The 21,575-nt window shown below is 40.2% G+C and overlaps 1 protein-coding gene across 1 annotated transcript in view; it reads left to right on the forward strand.

The window, feature by feature from the left end:
• POLQ (polymerase (DNA directed), theta) overlaps positions 1-21,575 on the forward strand; it is a 57,884-nt gene that overhangs the window by 770 nt on the left and 35,539 nt on the right. Inside the window, exons 2-9 of the mRNA XM_009879939.1 lie at positions 2,372-2,554; positions 3,625-3,755; positions 5,171-5,327; positions 9,770-9,878; positions 14,940-15,159; positions 17,041-17,185; positions 17,283-17,429; positions 18,498-18,710. Of these exons, the coding sequence (XP_009878241.1) occupies positions 2,372-2,554; positions 3,625-3,755; positions 5,171-5,327; positions 9,770-9,878; positions 14,940-15,159; positions 17,041-17,185; positions 17,283-17,429; positions 18,498-18,710 (1,305 nt within the window). The remainder of the gene's footprint in view (positions 1-2,371; positions 2,555-3,624; positions 3,756-5,170; positions 5,328-9,769; positions 9,879-14,939; positions 15,160-17,040; positions 17,186-17,282; positions 17,430-18,497; positions 18,711-21,575) is intronic.

The raw sequence follows: 21,575 nt of genomic DNA on the forward strand, positions 1-21,575 counted from the left end.
GTACGTGTTGTTGATGTTAACAAGGGTGGGAGCGTACGAGTAGGAATCGAAGGGTGTCTCCTGCCCTGTGCGCTGTTTAGCTGAGGAAGGTAAGAAACTCCATGTTCTACGCACGCTTCTGAGATCGGGTTCCTTTCATTGTATGTCGCTTACGAGCGGGCTTTATTCTTGATTTGGCCTCTAGGTGATACCATAGTACAACAACCGGTATAGTCTGTGTTCTTTGGCGCGTGAGGAAGGGATTACCTATGTTGTTAAATTGACTGAAGAATACAGCAAGCTGATTAGATGTATTGCATCTAGAGGCATTGCTTTAAGTGGTCCTGGTTGGTGCCCGGATACCTGCAAAGGCAGAGAAGTGTACTAGGTTTGTCTTTATTTTTTTTAATATGACATCTTGCCTATATATACAAGATGTTATGTAAACTTCTTATGGCAAGATGTCATATAAAGTGGTACCGCCGCCAGTCAGGACCACTTAAAAGTGATGCTTCTAGATGCAGTACGTTTTACCAGCATACTGTACTGTTGGATCAAGAGAGAAATGAAGATGTATGCAGCATCAAGACACATTTGAAATCAAGATATCTAAATAATGTCTTGTAACTTTATCTCTTATGCAATTTTTTGTAACTTCTAAAAACATTTACATTTCTCAACCTCTTCTGCTGTCATGTTGCATCTTCTCCCTGATGTGATTATGTTCTGCAAGGTACGATTTTGTCAGCTCCTGCAAATGGAGCTGAGCAAGGCAACGTACACGTTTCCACAGGACGACTCCTCGAAGACGATTCAGTAAGCAGCACTCCTGTGTCCAACTGGCCCCACATTCTGGAAGGGTTTTCTTTCAGAGAAATCTAATGCCCAGTGCTTTTAACCAACAACGTGTATCTTCCTCACTTTGACTATTTCTTAATGTTTCTCTAGTAGGTAAAATAGAGGTTGGTGTAGTGGTGTACTTCTGTACGTACACCTTTGTGAACCCCTAAGGCACAAGTTTTCAAACTCATGTTCAGTGCTAACCTACAGATATTCTTCAAACAGCAGAGTCATGTAATCCTTTACTCATTCTTTTACATGTAGTTCATTGGTTTTAACATTAGGAAAGAAGCTTAAAACCCCATTATATAATTGTGGGTTTTTTTTTTTTTCTTTGCATAATTCCGAATCTTAATTCTGCCATATTAGTCCCATTTTAAGACAGACAAATCTGGTCTTCTCCAAATTCCCCTGGGGAAACCTGTTCTGCTTTGTGGTGTGCTGCTCTTCTCTCCTGATGGTGCTCAGCTTCTTGTTTAGTATTTATGTAGTACTTTGATTGTACAAAGCGAAACAAAGCTTTCAGAACTAAGCTTTATCAGCTTTTTTATATATTTGCGAGGGAGTGATCATGCATCAGTGACAGCTAGGTTGGGATTAACCTTAAGAAGGCAGTTGAAATTTTTAGTATGTTGAGAGTAAAAATACTGGCTGCTTATGCAGGCTAGTATTTCTGATCTAACTTGCCCTTATGTTGTCAGCAATGGTGGGGAATTTCTCTTAGAATTTTTTGAATGTGCCAGTAGAAGAATGGGTACGGCAGAGTCAGTACACACAATTACTTGTTTTTCATCTGTATAGTCACGTGTGATGGGGGAGGCATTACTACAGATCAGAAACCTGTTTTCTGTCTCACATGAGGAAAGGGACAAAAAGTTTGTTTTTTCTTAATGATTTGGAAAAAGGGAGAAGGAGGGGAGGGAGGAGGCAGTATCTGTAGCTGGGACAAAATTACTTAGGTTTATAAAGATGAGAAATAAGCAGCAAGGAACTTAATTAAACTAGAAGAACTGACAATGTAGTGAAGATACTAATCAGTGTTGATAAACTGGAGTAACACACTGTGCAGAGTAGCTTGAGCTGCTTGTTTGCTTTGTGCTGTTCTTTTAATTCATGCATAAAGCAAGAAAAAAACCAACTGGGTAGTTCTGTAATCTGTGAGGATTACTGAAGTCTCTGTAGCAATAATTTGAAAAGGAAACAGTCTGGATAAGGATGAAACGGCAAATACACTGTAATGCTGTTATATTAATCAGTGCTGCAACTCTCTGAGTATGTATTTGATAATGGCTGCTGTGTCTCAAAAGCAAATATCAGCGAGAGTTTGGTGAAGAAATTATTTGAATGGGGAAAAATTGAAAAAAATTATATCAGGAGATAAGAAGAATGGTGAAACATCCATAGTAAATGTTGAAAAATATAGGGAAGATTGTTTCTTGTTATCTTTTCTCTTTATACAGGAGCTTGTACAGAAGTTTGACCTTTAGGTATATAACCTCCAATTAAAGGATGTTACTTGACTTTTTTATTTCTTTATTTTCTCCTCCCAAAGGGCAATATCAGCAGTTAAATGTTCCTGAAGACCAAGCAGACAAGTTGCTCCTTGCAAGCTGGGGTCTTCCCAAAGCAGTTCTGGAGAAATACCACAGTCTGGGAGTAGTACAGATGTTTGAATGGCAAGCAGAATGCCTAATGCTTGGACAAGTTCTGGAAGGAAAGAACCTAGTTTACTCAGGTATGCAAACATCTGACAAAACCAGTGCCTCCTAGCTTTCCCAGTGCCATTTACAAGAACATGTTGTTGCTGAAGGGTGCTGGTCTGGGAGATAGAAAAAGGTAAAGATCTTCTGATTTCTGGAGAGACCCCATTAAGATCTGTCCCATCGGTTTACTTCAGACCTGGCTTGGTGGACTCTTTTCCAGATGTGAGGAGAGGCTTTTTTCCCCATTTTCTCTGTTAATGTTAATTTAGAAGCTGATAATTAGGAGTCAGTTAATGATGACTATCTCTCTTTTATTACAGACTATGTCAGCCAGGAACTGAATGATAACAGCAATGTTAGATATAAATACTTTTGAAATTTTTGTTTACTGTCTAACTTTTTCAGTCCCTTTATCGTTTCTCTTCATGTAGTGTATGGGGGAGGGTGCAGAAGAAGTAGGACTGGTGGACTAGAAATCTTTGGGAAATGACAACTTGGGTGTCTGCTCTCTATGGGAAGAAGGTCCCAGAGTAGCACGGGGACGATGAAGAACTTAGATTAGGCTTGGATTTTTATTTACTTGGTTTTATTTACTTGATTCCAGAAGACTTTGGGCATGATTGCTGTCCCCTGGTAGGTGGCATTTCCACTACAGTTTTCTGTGGTTGACAGGTGGCAAACAGCAATGCTTGTCAACCAGGAGGGGTTGATAGAGTTACGGGGTAGGTCAGTAAGGTGGTGGCTGACGTCTCCTGTCCAATCAAGAAACTGTAGTGGGTTTTTTTGTTCAGTTGGGGTTTTTTCCCCTTGCTTATCTCTGAGCTGCTCTTGCTTCTGGAGCAGAGATGAGAACACAAGTATTGGTAGCATAATGGAAGAGGCCAGAAGAGAAATACTTTGCAGTATTCTTGACCCTTTATGAGGTTAACTGCAAATGTGGTTGTGGCTCTGGGAGAGGAGCATCAGTTGAAGGGTCTTGCCCCAAGTTCTTCAGTAACTGCTTTCTATGCTAGCTTTGTGATGCTTGTTCTTTGGATTTTTTTTTTTAAACTTTACAAGTAATTTAAAAAAAAAAAAACAACTTTTTTTTTTTTTTCCCCAGCTCCTACCATTGCTGGAAAGACTCTTGTTGCAGAATTGCTTATTTTGAAGCGAGTCCTTGAGACTCGTAAGAAAGCTCTTCTCATCCTGCCCTTTGTCTCTGTGGCCAAGGAGAAAAAATGTTATTTGCAGGTAAGTAGCATTCAGGAAGGGTAAATTTGTGGGTTGTAGTTGTTGGATCACATTTTTTAAACAGAATTTTTTGCGTGGATTTGAGGAAAAAAAAATTGGCAGAGTTGTTTAGAAAGGATTTGTAGATAATTTAAAAATTTCTCTTGTTCTAAGTTGGAGAGAAAAAAAAAAATGAAAATTTTAGCCAAAAAGGGAAACTTGGAAAAATTTTGAGGAGTTGATTAAAACATTTTATTTCAACTTTGGTTTTTAAAGCATTGTTACTTGTGTTTATTCGCAAATTTTATAATATACAAACTTTAAAGGTATTTTCTAATTAGAGATTGTGTCTGAAAAACTACAAAGGGAAGGTGTCAACATTATCTGAAAGGATAAAAGGATATTTTAGCTTTTCTTGGGGTGTTCCACCAGAATTTTGTGCTTTTGATTTCACTTTGAGTTTGCTAAAAATATATCCTGACAGAATGTGGTTATGTCTTGGCTTCCTCACCCCAGCTATTTAAAAACAAAATTATAGTGAGAACAGTCTTTTTAGAACAAAAATATTTTTTCTTGAAAGACTTTCATATCAAACATTACCTATTATCCATTAGCTAATATGTCAAAGTGACAACAATTACTAAAAACAAAGACAAAACCAGCAGGCATTTTTGTCGTAGTTTCTGACGTTTAAGACATTTTGGGTGTTAATAAACTGAGATGGTATCTTAACCTTGCAAATTGCTAGGAAATGCTGCAAACTGACTGCAAAAGCTACTTTGTAGTGATTGATAATGGAGACATGCTTTTGCTTTAATCTTGTAAAGCTGGAGGATTATCAATGATGTGTTCTACTACTCCTGGCCTAAGGTTTGGCTGTAGCTGCACATACTTGAAATCGTATGGTATCCTACCCCGCTGCTTCAAACATTTGTACCTTTTTTAATGCAGTGTGTAATATGCCAGAGTTTTGGCACTGCAGTAATAAGCCGTGGAAGAAAAGAAGTCGTTGTTTCTTGACTTTCAGTGGGAGATGTGACATCTTTGTGTTTGGGGTCCCACATTTGGCTTTTGCCCAGGATTTCTCAGGAGCAAGGCTTCTTTGTGCATAACCCACTGGGCTTGTAAACTGTTGCACTGTGTGTTCTCTAACCTTTTTTATAGTACATGTTTTTATACAAAACAGTGGTCCCCATCTCTTACTCAGTTTTGTACGCTTTATCCTGCAATGAGTGCTGTGTGGTTTGTGCTTTGGAAATAAAAAATGACAGTAGGAAAAAAAAAGTATCACTAACTGGCTGAGCTATGGCTTTAATCTGATTAGTTGGCATTGTAAATACTAGAAATTGTGGTTGTAGGATGCAGGTTTTTATGTGATTCCAGCAGGCATTGAGAGTTGTAACCTTGGCATGACGTTCTGTATCCTTGAAAAACAGGCCCTGTTTCAGGAGGTGGATGTGAGAGTTGAAGGCTACATGGGAAGCATGTCTCCTGCTGGACGTTTCTCTGCCTTGGATGTTGCTGTCTGCACCATTGAGAAAGCCAATGGTCTAGTCAATAGACTAATAGAAGAAAACAAAATGGACTCACTGGGTAAGATACTAAAGCTTCACCATTGCAGGGATGAAGTTCATTACATACTCTGAGTACACCTGAAATCATGGGATGCTTTCTATTTGCTCAGATCTGCATGTGACAGATATGCCATATAGCAAAATTGAGCAATTTTTCGTCTTTTAGAGCACCACTGATTTGGATTTAGGAAGACAGTTGGGACTATTTGATGCAGCTCAGCGGCTGGGATGAGTAGGTAGAATCTGCGAGTTTTAGGTTGTCTAACATGGATGACAATCCATGGGCAGTGATTAACTGCAATAAGCAGTGATTCCCACAGCTAGAAAATGTCTTCTAATTAATGAAATTGAATTAAAGGTCTGGGATATGTTTGAGTTCAAGAATGTATGTGTGTTTGTTTCTTTGGGACAGAGATCATGTACATATGGCATCAGTGGTTTATCTTCACTTAGCTCACGGAAGAGGCAGAACTGTGTTTGGTGCTCATCTGGGTCCAGATAAATGGAATGAATATGTAGAGCTCCTGTGGATAGGCATGGTGATTAGGAGGGCTGTGACATTAATTTCTCTCTTGTAGTTTGCTCAAAAGCCTTGTAACATAGACTTATGGGTCACTCTGGCCCCAATGGCCACTAGGTAGTGGTAGTATTCATTTAGTGTTTGGGAGGAGATATAAAACCTGAAGGTGGCCTATGTTTACAGTGTGTACTTGGAGAGACATGTTTTCCTAGTGATTTGTTCTTTTCTTTCTTTGCCTACTCAGTAAAGCTATACCTAATTATATTTTATACAGTTAATCCCCCCCCATCTTCACTCTGGCCTGTAACATTGCTGGTTGCTATTTTAAAATTATAAAAATTTGAAAGCTACATGAGTATCAAACTGCTCTGAGACCTCTACCTATGAAACTGCTGTTCCACGTGCATCTGGTGTCATAATATTCTGCAGCATTGTATACCAGAAGAGTTTTTTAAACACCAGAGAGAATAATGGAAATGAAGCCCTGCCAGTTCTGTCAGAGTGTGAGATCATGGGATAACGCGTTCACACCTGGATCTCCAGGGGCTGGGTCACCACGCATGCCACCATGCATCACCACTAACTGTGGGCTGGAAGGAGAGTGGACGACTGTGGTTGTGCAGGATTTCAGGCTCATGTGAATTGAAGCTCCTGCATTCCAGCCCTATTCTTGAATGTGTATCTTCATCCCTTCCCTTGCAAGACAACTGGCGATCGTGCAGTAGTTATTTCAATATCTGGCTACTTAGTTTAGGGATTTTTTGTTTGTTTTAAACAGGGTTAGTTTGATCCAAGGTCACTACGCTGTACAAGCTGGACTGCCAGCATAAGGCAGAGGGTGGGGTCATGATGTCTATGTTTATGTTGGTTTGGGTTCCTTGGAAGTGTACTCAGTATACTAAAATGTATTGTTTAATGATCGCATCTTTCAGAAGCTGCAGATATGCCAAATCCCTTTGGTTGTTACCTTCATTCCATCCTTAGATTTTGTTGAGCTCTCTAAGATGACTGTACCTGGGAAGACTCATATAAGTATAACCAGCCAAGTGATTAGAAGATTTGAGTTTGAAGTATCCTCAACACCGATACCTCCTTAAAGAATTATGTTTTTCTTTCACCATTTGAAAACACCTCTGCTGCAACCCTTGGTTTGCCTTGTGCCCCAATATCAGCATGTAACTGAAATAAGGGTAAAACTGTGGTGTGTTTTTTTTTCTTTGTATACTTATTTGAAATTATTTTTTAAATTAAATTTGAGTTTAAAAATCATCTTTAAATTAAGAAATTGACAAATTTTCTATTTGGAGATAAATTTTCATAAAAGCTGAAAATACAAGCATGAGCTGAAAATGCCAGTTTAACTGTCACCTACAGCAAGCTTGTCTGAAACTGCAAGATTGTACCTCGTCTTCTGATTAATTCTAACTTTAGACTAGTTCGTAACGAGGGTGTTTTATCTTTTGAGATGAGTTATTGGAAGATGACTGCAATTCTGGCTGAATTCCATCTCAAGCTTGAGCTGTTCCTTTTGTTGATGTCAACCCCCTGCTGATAGCTCACGTTGCCTTTGGAAATTGTTGAGAGAAACTCAAATCCTCTGCCTGGTAGAGTTCTCTTTGCTGTACGAAGCGGTTAAAAGCAATTTTGTGTTGCTAATTATTATATAACGTGTCAGTTTTGAACATCCACGTACACAGGAGATGATATTCCTCTTGTTCAGCCTCTTGACACTGATGCTAAAGAAATTTTTAGGAAAGCGGATTAGAGAGGAATCTGCTGCTTTCTCAACATGTCAACTGGGAACAGATTTGTGATGTCCTGTTGTGATACTTGTTTATTTTCTTAATTTAAACTTGAAATTAAAAAATTACTAGTTTAATTGTACTTCAAAAAAATAAATTCAAATAGTCCCTGCCTGTCATTCAGAAATTTTTAGTTTTAAACAGGATGTGGATTTAAAGCAGCCTAGTTAATCTACAGTAAACATGAATGATAGCTCTCATGTACTTTTTAGTAGGTTTTTTTCAACAGCCTTCTAGGGACACACCTCATTTGCAGAGAGAAAGAGGGGCTGAGTAGCAATGCAGTGTGATGAAATTCTGTCCCCACTTGTACTCCTGAGCTTGTTGTTGAGTAGAAAATACCATTGCATGCTGATACCTGTAGTCCTCCTTGGCTGCAGTTCCATTTTAAGATGAGGATAGCTTTGCAAAAAATACCTGATTGCTGCTGCTGTGTTATCCCAGTGGGTGTTTTCTTAGTACTGCCTGAGTAGAGGAGAGCACCGTGCTTGTGTGACAGTCAGGTCTCACCAGCTTGCAGACCGCCAGGGCAATACAGTACACAGGTTTAGTGTGGGTTTGAGTATATTGTATATTTGAGTATATATAATATTTGAGTGTATTATAGCTGAGTGGCAGCAGAAGGTATAGAACAAGTGGCCCGTACAACAAATAGTGGTGTTCCTTGTGGTTTGGCCTGTAGGTACCACTAGTGTTCTATGCTTCGTTTCAGGAAGCAAAATGTGCTGTTGCTTGGCACAAAGACTGGAAAGGTAACTTGTATGAATTTTACTTTGCTAAAGTACTGATCACACTGTCCCGTCTCAGCTGCTGGAAGAATTCAGACAGACTGTTGTACGGGGAAGCAGGAAGAAGCTTTTTCTGGTAGCTGAATAAATATGTGTTTGGTGACCAATGAATTACCATATTTTATAAGTGAGCACAGAATAGAGGAAGTACAGGAAGAGAGAGGAGCAGGATGGGTGGGAGTTTGTAAAAGAGGCTGATGAAGCAGTGCAGTGCTCTTTTCTAACTAAAGTGGCTTGAACGAGAAGGGGGGAGAAAACAGACGGAGAGAGAAGGAACATATGTAGGAAGGAGAGGAAAAAAAAATGAGAAGGAAAAATAGCATTGAAACAGATAATATAAGGTCACATTTGCCCTTAAGCTCCTGCTATTTTAGCTGTACCAGGAAGATATTACATAGCTGCACCAAAGAGGAAAAAAATTCCACAGCAGCAGAACTAATGAAGCCTGGTGTCCTTTGTGCCCTGCTTTTTTTGCTTAACCTTCCTTCAGCCTCTTTGATATCCCCTCTGACTGTCAGCTGACCGGAAAGAGTACATACTGCTGCTAGTTGGGATGTGTGCAGGAGGTGCACTGGGTGGCTGAGTTGTAGTGGCTCAATGTTTTCTCTTCAGGGGAGACCCTAATCTGGTCTGTTGTCTTCAGCTGCTGATATTCAGAAAGCTTTTTAGACATTATTCTTTTCAGTATTTCTACACATTTTAAAAATTTGATGGAGGTGGCTAATAGATTAAAGAGTCATTTGCAGGAGGTAGGATGACAACAGAGCAGTCACGTTAAGGATTTTTTTCATGAGAAAGCCAAAGCTAAATAGTAGAGCTCATTCAGGTTTCGTTAGTGAGAAAAGATATAATAGGTTGCAGGCTGTGCCTGTGTCATTTCATCTGCTCTAGGTTTTTTTTTCCGACATTACTGTATTAGTAAGGAGTGATGTTTTCAACAGAGACAGTGATGTCAACAAAGCTTTTGACTAGCATATTTGGATGCTGGAATGTTACTTTCCAGATACTCCGAAGCCTGGGGGGTTTTACTTGCAGAGAGGTTACAGTATAGATGCTGCAATACTGTTTTGCGTGGTGGCCAGACTAGCAACTCAACCTATTTATTTTTATTTTTTTAAAAGCTGATTGTGTGTGTGTGAGGTTATCAGGGGTGTGAAATGTTGTGACATTGGTCATGATTTGTATCTTTTAGAAGAATCAGTGACAGAAGGAAGCCATGGTGGTGTTGGTAAGCACAACAGGATTTGTAAATATACATTTCGGTTCATCACATGGAATATGAAGGGATCAAGGCTATCTGTTCTCAGTTTGGAGTTTTGTCAGATATAACCTGAGTGCTTCTCTTTATCAGGAGTGGTGGTTGTGGATGAATTGCACATGCTGGGAGACTCTCATCGAGGATATCTGCTGGAACTCCTTCTGACCAAAGTTAGATATGTTACAGAGAAGGTGGCAAAACGGTGGGTAGACCAGGATGTTTGTCTTCTTATGCTAAATTATAGATGGCTCTAAATATTTTGTCCTCTGGGTGATTGGAAATTTGGGTTAGCTTCAGGGTTTTTATGAGAGTGATGACCTAGACTATTTTGGTTATTAAGGTCTCATCATACCATCTCTCAGGGGCCTGCTGTTGTAGTCAAAACCTCTTTTCCTCATGGTTTTCAATTTGTGTGCTACCATGGGATTTATTCTCTCAGGAAAAGAAATAAGGCTGAAGCTTTCATTTACTTTTTTAACCTATTTAAATTTTTTTAAAAACTTTGGATTTCTTTTAACATTTTTGCTAGTGGACTTGCCCTGCTTAGTTTTTCAGTGTTTCATGGAATGGGGTTTTTATCCTACTGAAACATTCGGGTGCTGTGGAAGAGTTCTCATGCTGTTAACTTGTCAATGGTGAATTGATCAGAAGACTTAAGAAGATGTGCCAGTAGTCTGCTTTGTTAGCAGTGCTCAGGGTGATCTGTGGTTTTGCTTATAACATGTGATAGCATAATGGTTGCATGATTTCTTGTTTTTAGCACAACTGATTGGACACTGGGGAACAGATTTGATGTTTCAGAAGAGCTTTAGAGGCTTTTAAGAATTCAGTATCTAGATTCCTAACACCAAACTATCTAGTGGCTCCATAGTGCCCAAACACAGACAAAGGCAAATGGAGGAGATGGTGCATCAATCACCTTAATCTTTTTTGGTGGTGCTGAGAGAATAATTGAAATCAACTGTTCCCTTAGCACCAAAAGCCAGATTTTGCCAGTTTTCTCTGCTGCTTCCTGTCCTGTGAGTCATACCAGTGCAGGGCTAAGCACAGACTACTTATTTAGAATCATAGAATTGTCTAGATTAGAAGACACCTTTAAGATCATCAAGTCCAAACATCAACCTAACCCTGCCAAAACCACCACTAAACCATGTTCCTAAGCACCACGTATACCCATCTTTTAAATATCTCCAGGGGTGGGGATTCCACCACTTCCCTGGGCAGCCTGTCCCAAGGGTTTGATAGCCCTTTTGGTGAAGAACTGTTTCCTAATATCCAATCTAAACCTGCCCTGGTGCAACTTGGGGCCATTTCCTCTTGTCCTATCAGTTGTTACTTGGGAGAAGAGACCAACCCCACCTCACTACAACCTCCTTTCAGGTAGCTTTAGAGACTGATAAGGTCTCCCCTCAGCCTCCTTTGCTCCAGGCCTAAATATTCCCAGTTCCCTCAGTCATTCCTCATAAGACTTGTCCTCCAGACCCCTCATCAGCTTTGTTGCCCTTCTCTGGACATGCTCCAGCACCTCAAGGTCTTTCTTGTAGTGGGGGTCTAAAACTGAACACAGTCCTCGAGGTGGGGTCTCACCAGTGCCGAGTATCAGGGGACAATGGCTTCCCTTGTCCTGCTCACGACCCTATTTCTGATAGAGGCCAGGATGCTATTGGCCTTCTTGGCCACCTGGGCACATTGCTGGCTCATATTCAGGCAGCTGTCGACCAGCACCCCCACGTCCTTTTCTGCCAGGCAGCTTTCCAGGCACTCTTCCCCAAGCCTGTAGCGCTGCATGGGGTTGTTGTGACCCAAGTGCAGGACCTGGCACTTGGCCTTGTTGAACCTCATAGCATTGGCCTCGGCCCATCAATCCAGTCTGTCGAGATCCCTCTGTAGAGCCATCCTGCCCTCAAGCAGATCAACACTCCCGTCCAACTTGGTGTCATGTGCAAACTTACTGAGGGTGCACTCGATCCCCTCGTCCAGGTCATTGATAAAGATATTAAAGAGAACCAGCCCCAATACTGAGCCTTGGGGAACGCCACTTGTGACCGGCTGCCAACTGGTACTCACCACCACTCTGGGCCCAGCCATCCAGCCAGTTTTTTACCCAGTGAAGCATATGCCCATCCAAGCCGTGAGCAGTCAGTTTCTTCAGGAGAATGCTGTGGGAAATGGCGTCAAAGGCTTTACTAAAGTCTAGGTAGATGACATTCATAGCCTTTCCCTCGTCCACTAAGCAGGTCACTTTATCATAGGAGGAGATCAGGTTAGTCAAGCAGGACCCGGCTTTCATAAACCCATGCTGACTGGGCCTGGCACCTGTTTGTCCTTCATGTGCCATATAACGGCACTCAAAATGATCTGTTCCATAGCCTTCTCTGGCACTGAGGTCAGACTGACAGGCCTGTAGTTCCCCAGATCCTCCTTCTGGCTGTTCTTGTAGATAGGCATCACATTTGCTAACCTCCAGTGAACTGGAACCTCCCCGGTTAGCCAGGACTGCTGATAAATGATGGGAAGTGGCTTGGTGAGCACTTCTGCCAGCTCCCTCAGTACCCTTGGGTGGATCCCATCTGGCCCCATAGACTTGTGTCTGTCTAAGTGCTGTAGCAGGTCACTCGCTATTTCCCTGTGGATTATGGGGGCTTCATTCTGCTCCCCACCCCTGTCTTCTAGCTCAGGGGGCTGGGTACTCAGGGAACAACTGGTCCTACTACCAAAGACGGAGGCAAAGAAGGCATTAAGTACCTCAGCCTTTTCGTCATCTTTGGTCACTGTGTTTACCTCCCTGTGTAATAAAGGATGGAGATTATCCTTAGTCCTCCTTTTATTGCTCATGTATTTATAGAAACATTTTTTATTCTCCTTAACATCAGAAGCCAGATTAAGTTCTAGCTGGGCTTTGGCCTTTCTAATTTTCTTCCTACATAGCCTCACAACATCTTTGTAGTCTTCATGAGTGATTCGCCTTTTCTTCCAAAGACCATAAACTCTCCTTTTTTCCCCGAGTTGTGACGATAGCTATCTGTTCAGCCAGGCCATTTTTTTCCCTGACAGCTCATTTTCCAGCATGTGGGGATGGCCTGCTCCTTTAAGACTTCCTTAAAATGGCCTTTAACACTTCCTTCTTAAAGAATGTCCAGCCTTCCTGGACTCCTTTGCCCTTCAGGACTGCCTCCCAAAGGACAATGTTAACCAAGTTCCTGAAAAGACCAAAGTCTGCTCTCTGGAAGTCCAGGGCAGCAGTTTTGCTGACCCCCCTCCTCGCTTCTCCAAGAATCAAAAACTCTGTCATTTCATGATCACTATGCCCAAGATGGCCTCCAACCACCACATCCCCCACAAGTCCTTCTCTGTTCACAAACAACACATCCAGCAGGGCACCTTCCCTAGTTGGCTCCCTCACCAACTGTGTCAGGAAATTATCCTCAACAAACTCTAGGAACCTCCTAGTTATAGTTCTGGGGGAACTGCTCTCCACCAGACATTTTAGCCAGTATTTACTGGCAGTGTTCTGGGTCTATATTTACTGGCAGTGTTCTGGGTCTAATCACCTCTGACTTTTTCTCATACTCTCCCCATAAGTCCTGGAAGGCAGTACACTTGAGAGCAACACGAATGGGTTAGCCACTCCTTTTACCTTGGCTTATAATGTGACTGCAGCAGAGGTGCAGGTCCATTCTCTGCTTTCCTCCATTGCACTGAAGAAGCAGAAGGAGAAAACATTTGTTAGGGAAAAAGGGACAGATGCATCAAGGTGTGTTCGTGGGAAGACACAGTACTTGGGCCTTCACCATATAGGTGCTAGGGCCCAGATTTTCCATCTCTGTCAGGATCAAGTTGACAGTGGTTCCCTGTGCCACTTACTGACATGAAGGAGGTGGCTGCTATTTTTGTTTTGGAATCCTCTTGAGATTTCTGGAGTTGAAGACCACATTTTCTCTCAAATGTCCTCCCAAGTCTGTGGTGCTTTTTTTCCCCCTGTTATTTAATGGGAACCCCTTTAACCAAATTCTTTAAATACTGTCCAGCCTGACCGACTATCAGAATGACCAGTGCTTTTAAGAGATTTTTAAGTGGTTAGCTGGATGTCCCACTGAAGTATAAACTGTGTGTCTTTGCACCCAGAGAATGTTCTCTGATGGTCATTGCCAGTGTGGGTGCCCTTGCTTCTCCGTGAGGTTTTTGCAGATCCAGCCAAAATTCTGCAGCAGATTTTTCTCCTCACCAGTCAAAGAGTGTGTTGTGGAGCTGGAATTTTTTTAATCCTTGGAGATCAAAAGTTACATTAGGGGGGGAAAGGTCAAAAGTTGCTGTAGGGGGAAAAATCTGCAACCTAGATGGCAGAGCTGTAGTAGCAAATGCTTGAAGAGCTTGGATAAGGAGAGTCTGCCTCTCGACATCTTCCTTATTTCTGCCTCATCAGTGAATGGCCTTTTTTACTCTAGCTTCTGGATAATCTTGTTTCCTAGGCTATCTTGTCTTTGGCAGGATTACCAGGATCTTCTAAGAAGGTTCAGGCTGTTTCTGAGCTCACATTGATTTCTTGGACCTTTTCATTTTTTCAAGTGTCAATTTGTGGCTCAGTGCAATGCAAATGAGTAGTTTTCAAATGTAGGCTTAGGAGCATACCCCCCCCTTATTGTGTGGATTTAAAAGCCTCAATTAAAATATACATTTGGGTATCTAAATTAATGGTTTCTGTTTTCAAGTCTGTTAAGAGCCCATTACTTCTCATTGCCTTTTGGAAGCTGCTATTTGGCACTTTGAGAACTGAAGCTGCTTTCTTCTTTGCTGAACTATGGGCTTTGGTTCCCAACTCTGGAAAGACCTTACTCTAGTATTATCTCTCCTGAAATTGAAACAAATGGAAGTGTTTTAATTAAGGCATTTAAGCTTAGAAAGACTGCAGTGGAGTCTGAACCATTCCTGTATTTCTGTGGTTTTGTTAATGGAAAGGAAACAGTTGACTTATTTATTTGTTTTCAGTTTCTCAAAATATGCGATCAGCTTATAGCTGTTGTTACCTAAAGAAGCTTAAAGTTTAGGTTCAAAATGATAAAAAGTTGAATTATCTTGTTATCAGTGCATAACCTGACATTGTGTTTGCTAAGAGTAGAACATGGCTTGTTTCTTTGTTAAGAAGTTGAAAAAAATAGCTTTGCATTTTTGACGCTGTAAAGAAGTAGACAGAGTTAGTTTTTCTGTTTCCCAGAACAGTAGCCTGTGTTGTCACTAACTTTCATTTTCTTTTAACTGTTTCCAGACAAGCAAAGATGACCAGTCCTGGTTTTGGTGCGATACAGATAGTAGGCATGAGTGCTACCCTACCTAATTTGGGACTCCTAGCCTCATGGTTAGATGCAGAGCTATACTGTACGGATTTTCGCCCTGTGCCCCTCAAGGAGTGGGTGAAAATTGGCAGCAACATTTATGACTCTGCCATGAATTTAGTGCGAGAATTCCAGCCCAAACTTCAACTGAAGGTAACAAAACTCTGACCAGTGGCTTGGGATAGGACCTTTTGTACAGCTAAAGTTAAAAAGACAGCTACTGCAATGATTTTAATTTTTCTTTAATAGATGACATTCCTGACTTCATTGCTTATTTTGTAGATTTCTCAAACCGAGAACAAAATTGGTTTTTTTTTGGTCTTCTACTGATTTAAGCAAAAAACCAAACCAAAACACACTCATGAAGTTCTTGAATTTTCTTGTATCTGACTTGAAGACAATGTTGACTTTGCAGTTATCTTGTTTCTAAGCGCTTGACAGGTATAAAGAGTTTGATTCTCCCCTTACCCACTACCCTATCTTGTGTCCTGGAATCTACTTCACTTTCATAAATGAAGCTAAGTATTTCCTGGTTAGGCCAAGGAATTTACATTAATCATTGGGAGAATATATTTGCATTGCAATCTGGTATTGAACCTGCTTATATTAAATGGCTAAATGATCTAATTTTGTCAGTGATTTTGTCAGGCAGATATCCATCCTGATTCTTCTGGATCTGTTTTCAGTATTTAGTACCTTTGCGCACTTGAAAAGGATATGAAAAGGGTAATGTACTATAATGATTTGGAAGAACCAAATGGGTAGAAATGGGAAATTTGTACTTCTTACTTGTAGGTTCCTTTTCTGTGGAGTCTTTGAAGGGTGATGTCTATCCCCTCTCCTTTCAACTGCTCTGTGTAATACTAGTGTAGTAGTCAGACAATATGGGCTGAAGGCCAGGAATATTTTGTAATATTTACACCCAGTTCCCCATGTGTGCAAACATTCTGTTAGCAGTAGCATGGTGGCACAATAAAGAAAAAGGATCCTAGAAACAAAAGGAAAGGTTTGTGACAAGAATATCTAGAAGCTTGCTTTTATGTGGCCATATTGAGAAGGTGATGTTACATCTCCTTTTCTCAGTGTTTTTTTGAAGTCGTTGCTTTGGACAGGTACTAAATTAAGTGAGAAAAAGAGCTCAGCTAAGCTCATGACTCAACAGTTTAAGGGAGTTGGCTTATTTTATAAGACCAAGTGATCCTCTTGGGCTTGAAATCTATTACTGGACCTTCAGAATTCTGTTCTGTGCCTCAAACTGGACCAGAAAAGTGAACTTGATGACCTCAGCACTTCTGAATTTGGCTGAATGCTTACCTGCCATTGCTCCCCTGTTTTCATTTGCATTTTAGTGCTTTTTATTTCTGACTGCATGCCTACCTTTTTTCTCTTCCTCCTTTGGCTTGCTTGCTGTAAGAGAATCTGGCTCAGCCAAGCAAAACAGATCAATTGCAGGAACTCTTTTAGGATCTTAAAACCAAAAAGGCAAGCTGTAAACAGTGAGGTTTTGCATGCACACCTATCTAAGTATCCATAAAAGCCTTCCACTGTGCTCTGAATGCTTGCAGTCTTTGGTCAGCAGTGCTTGCTGGGTGCATCATGTTGGGGATGCTCAGATTGCTGCATCTTATGCTTTTAGTTCAAACATCCTAGTTGATAAGTCTTCCTTAGTTACTGTAGAGCGATGTTTTCCCTTGGGGCTCTTCCTAGTTCTTCCCCACTGCTGTTGCCCAAGACTTGGAGGCTGCACTGATTTTTTTGTGTGGCCTTCATTCAGAAACAGACTTATGAAAGCAAGATGCAAAGCCTTACATTTTTTTCATGGGTAGGTGTAGGGCTGTCCTTAACAATGTGGTAATATTAGGGCTTGGACTTCCTAACGCAAGACAGTAACTAAGATAACAGTGCTCAATCTTCTTTCTTGGCTCCTCTTTCTGACTTGAAGTAGAAGATTCCTACTGTGACACAGAAGAAGGACAGCATTTACAAACCCCATTCAGCGTGAGAGTGCATTGAAAATATTTTCTCTCAATTCAGGGAGATGAAGACCATGTTGTGAGCCTGTGTTATGAGACTGTTTGTGGTGGCCATTCAGTCCTGCTTTTCTGTCCATCCAAGAATTGGTGTGAGAAGCTGGCAGACATCATTGCCAGGGAATTCTACAGTTTGCAACAGGCTGAGAGTAAGAGAAAAGTAGTCAATAGAAGACTGTAGTATGCACAGTGCCTTTAAGGAAATTTAATTTTAGTAGAAACTATAAAAATATTTTCTCTCTCAAGGTTCTGCAAAAAACTCAGCCCTTGCCCCAGTTGTTGTGGACAGAGAAGGGATTGATGAGGTGCTGGATCAGCTAAAGCGTTCTATCTCGGGCCTGGACTCTGTGCTCCAGCGCACTTTGCCGTGGGGAGTGGCATTTCATCATGCAGGTATTCCTGAATATCTTGGTCTTGAATTCTGTAACGGTCAAGTCATATGGCTTCTATTTGCTGTAGTTACCAGCAATTTACAGTTGTTTTTTAAAGCCTTCTCTAGCTTATGACTGAATTAAAATGCTTCAAGAATCTCACAGTTAGAGGTAAACTTGAAATTCTTTTATTGTGGTCAAAGACTTTAATTCACTAATTGTTATGATAAATCTTCTCTCTTTTGTATTGGATAACAGCAACTTTTAAAATACAACTTTTTTTTGGTGAAGTGCCTGAACAATTACCTGACTGCAGCCCAAGCACTTTCAAGTTGTCCCTAAAGCTGCTAGAGTATTTCAGAGCAATTTTCCTCAACTTAATACTAAAATAGATGAGTAAATAGAAGAAGTATAACAATAAAAATCAAAGGAGCATGTACTGCGAATGCTTCTGGCTAGATGTTTTATTTCTTACTTAAGTAGGTAATAGTGTATGTCACCTGTTGATCCACTGAGAGAAAGGACTGGCTGGAAGACGGAGCAGTAGCTGTGGCATTGAATGTGTAGGGAGGATAATTCCAAATTCTTATAGAGTGTGGATTTCTTTCTCAAGAATAAAATTGGCCTGAAGCCCTCAAGGAAACGTGGAAAGATACATAATAGACCTGTAACCTAGAATGGAAATAATGAAGAAGGATTTCAGGGTCAGGATGGCTGACTAAATCAGAGTTCCCTGCTGTGTTCGTTACATCCAGTTTTCTCCTTTTTATTTTGTTTATTTATTTACTTGCAGTGCTTGTAGATATCTAGTAAATAGTTGTTCATCTTGCTACAATGTGTACAAGCACCTTGGAAAAGCTAGTTTATAACTATTACTGTCAACTGAATAATGAAAAATTAATGGTAAAATTTTGCTTCACTTGTTGTTCGAAAGAAGTTAACTGAGGTAGTGTTGCAAGTCTAATTTCTAACGCTGAAAGATGAATGTTCATTAAGTTTGTGTGTTCTTCCTCTTGCTTGACAGTAATATTATTAGCTCTTAAATGCAGTCTCACCATTACTAGGTTTGCTAAAAGTCACCTCTCCTCAGGTCTTACTTTTGATGAACGGGACATCATTGAAGGAGCCTTTCGCCAGGGCTTGATTAGAGTTCTAGCAGCAACCTCCACGCTCTCATCTGGAGTGAATTTGCCTGCACGCCGAGTAATTATACGAACTCCCATGTTTGGTGGCAAACTGCTGGACATTCTCACTTACAAGCAGATGGCTGGAAGGGCTGGCAGGAAAGGAGTAGACACAGAGGGTAAGCAAAGGCTTTATTAACATTCTCTAAGAATGGTGTTAACCTGATTAAATCCAGGGCAGTGCTTCGCAATTAGTGACTAATCATGATGAATTCCTTTGGTATTCAGTATGATTAAGTTAATCAAGATGAATTTGTTTGGTATTAATGGAGTAAAAATTGTAATTCCCGGGGGATTCTTTTCACTGCGTGACACTTACTTTGGTGTTTACATGTCAGTTACTTCCAGAATGGGCTCGTTTGAATTTGTTAGCTTCTAAGACTGTGTTGTTCATTTGCCTTAATTCTGTGATCTGTGGTCAGTTTACTAAAGCATTTACAGTTTCAGTGAGAAAATTGGCACTAAACTGTCGCTGGACAGGCCTAAAATGTAAGAAATACATTTAAAGTCCACAACCATAATTTGACAAACTTCTTTGGTCGTTTGAAGTTCTGATTTGGATTTATTAAACTTTCACTAAACTTAACCATAACTTTTATGGATCTTGAAAGTAGTAATGCGACAGAGAAACAGGGAAATAGGAACAGTAGTTCACAGATAGTATAGCGTCCTTGTGTCTACAGTGGCACTGATTAATGTTCAACAAAATAATCCTTCCTGTTATTTTAATTTGCAATGGAAATTTATCTTCATGGATGAGATTTGGAAAAAAATGTATTATCCAACTATAAACACAGTAGAAAATAAGAAATTCAACAGAAGCAGGAAGTGGAGTTTGCCCTACTGATGGTTTGATTGGTGCGTGCTGGAACCCTGTGTAAGCAGACTGTTCTTACATTTAACTTTCTATTTTTGCCAGAGTAGCATAGCAACAGAGCATTTTGCGACCTATATCTTTGTGAGCTATCCCTATGTGTTAAAGAAAAGGGCAGCTGCGTGCTGTATTTTGAAATTTTCCAGACTTTGTTATTTTAGTGTAGTTGGCAGGTGTAAAATTACATTATTCCTTGAAGTTTCTTTTTTTTCTCCCTCTTTAAATTACAATAATTAGTACCCTTTTTTGACAGTTCTGATGTGACTCTATTTTGCACAGTAAGCAGTTGATTTTATGCTGATGAGCTTCATGAGTGTACCATTTTTTTCCACTCTGCAGAGTCTTTTGGATGAGAACATAAAGCGACATTACCAGCTGCTACTCTTTCACAGAGTAGGGGGGAGACTGGAGGACAGCAACTCCAGCTGGAAAAAATGCCTTATGTGGATATGAAATTCAGCTGACAGAATATAAATGCTGTTGGTTTGATTTCCTCCTCCCCTCCCAACATTGTAGTGTTGAATTGTCTCAGGTTTTGATTTTTTAAATTTCCATCAAAGCAGAAAAAAAAAATTAAGAAAAATCAAAACCTGAAGCAATCCAATTCAATTATTTTTGCGTTCATCAAAACTGTCATGTTCCCAAGGTGAAATAGGTAAAGCTGTTCAATATCGCTGAACAAAACCTAGGAATATAATAGAGCCTTATTTGCTTTTAATGGAGTTTTATGCCTAGAAAGCCAGAGTCTTCCTGTTTGTCTAGTCTGATGCTAATCTTGACTTCCCCTCTTACCCGAAATGTTCAATAAGGGATCTTAGAACAGCTTAGTTTCTATTTTTTTTTTTTTTGGGTACTGTTTACTAGGTTGCAATTGTTGGCTTTATGTTCTCAGTGGCGTCTTGGGAAGGAGTTTCCCCCAAGTCTTGAATGACTGTCAGGTAATGTAGAACCAAGTGGATAGCCATCTTCTCTTAGATTTATCACACTGAACAGTCAAAGTTTTCAGGGGAAATTGTAGGTCACATCAGAACACAAATACGAGATGAGTGAATGTTCTTTATTGCTAAAATCAAAATTCACAAAACAATGTTTACAGGCAATTTCTCTTCTGTACTCTCAGCTCTGGCAAAAGTACATGGTTGAAAGATGTCAAAAGTTTCACCTGGCAGGATGAAAAAAACAACCCAGAGACACATCCTCTGAGCATGTTGTTCATCCTGTAATTCATGTATGTAATACATTTAAGCTGTATGTGGTTACTCACCTACACCGCATTTGTGGTATTTATTCTGTTCATTAAATTTAGGTGCAGTTGTGTTTTCATTACCTCTGGATTTGCTAATTACTGTCGCATTACCACGGCTACAGTTTTATCATAACTTAAAATTCCTAGGATCTTACTAAGATACCCACTACCAAAATTACCTTTTTGTCCAGACTATGTGCACTTAAATCTTAACAAGTTATCATAAACCTGTCATGATATTTATTGTCCAGCTAATCCAAATCTAACACTCTCTTCTTAGTCAAAGGCAAGCTTGTCCTACCCATAATTCGTTTACCCTGTGCCAATTGGCAAAGCTTCTACCTAGCTAGGTTTCCCAGGGACCTAATGGCTTTGTTGAAAAAATCTCCTTTGTGTGACCGCTGCATTTCCCATGGGTAGTCTGTACTGTTATCTTATTAAAGGAACTGGCCCATTATTTTTATTTTGTTTTCATGGCTCTGGGACCTTTTTTGTGTCCTACAGAATTTCAGTAGTTAGGGATTAACTTAACAATATCTGATAGAGAATTTTAAGGTAAGGTATATTTAGATGTACTTTCAATGGAAACCGTTCAGGATACTTAAGATTTTATGTGTGTGTGTATGCATGTATGTATACAGCAAATATAGTCAGAGAATGCATAGTTACTTAGATTAATAACTCTGGATTTTTTAATTACTGTGGTATCTGTGTTATTTGGGAGTGGAAGCTGGTTGATAACACAAACTGTCAAAGTGCTTTGCAGCTTTTATGTTTTCTTCTTGCTTTTAAGAATCTTTTTGGTTTAATAATGTAGCGCAGAAGAAAAATTGATGCCACTGTATATTAGAGTTCCAGTCAATT

Source organism: Charadrius vociferus, unplaced genomic scaffold (genome assembly GCF_000708025.1).
Source record: "Charadrius vociferus isolate BGI_N301 unplaced genomic scaffold, ASM70802v2 scaffold162, whole genome shotgun sequence".
Taxonomy (NCBI): domain Eukaryota; kingdom Metazoa; phylum Chordata; class Aves; order Charadriiformes; family Charadriidae; genus Charadrius; species Charadrius vociferus.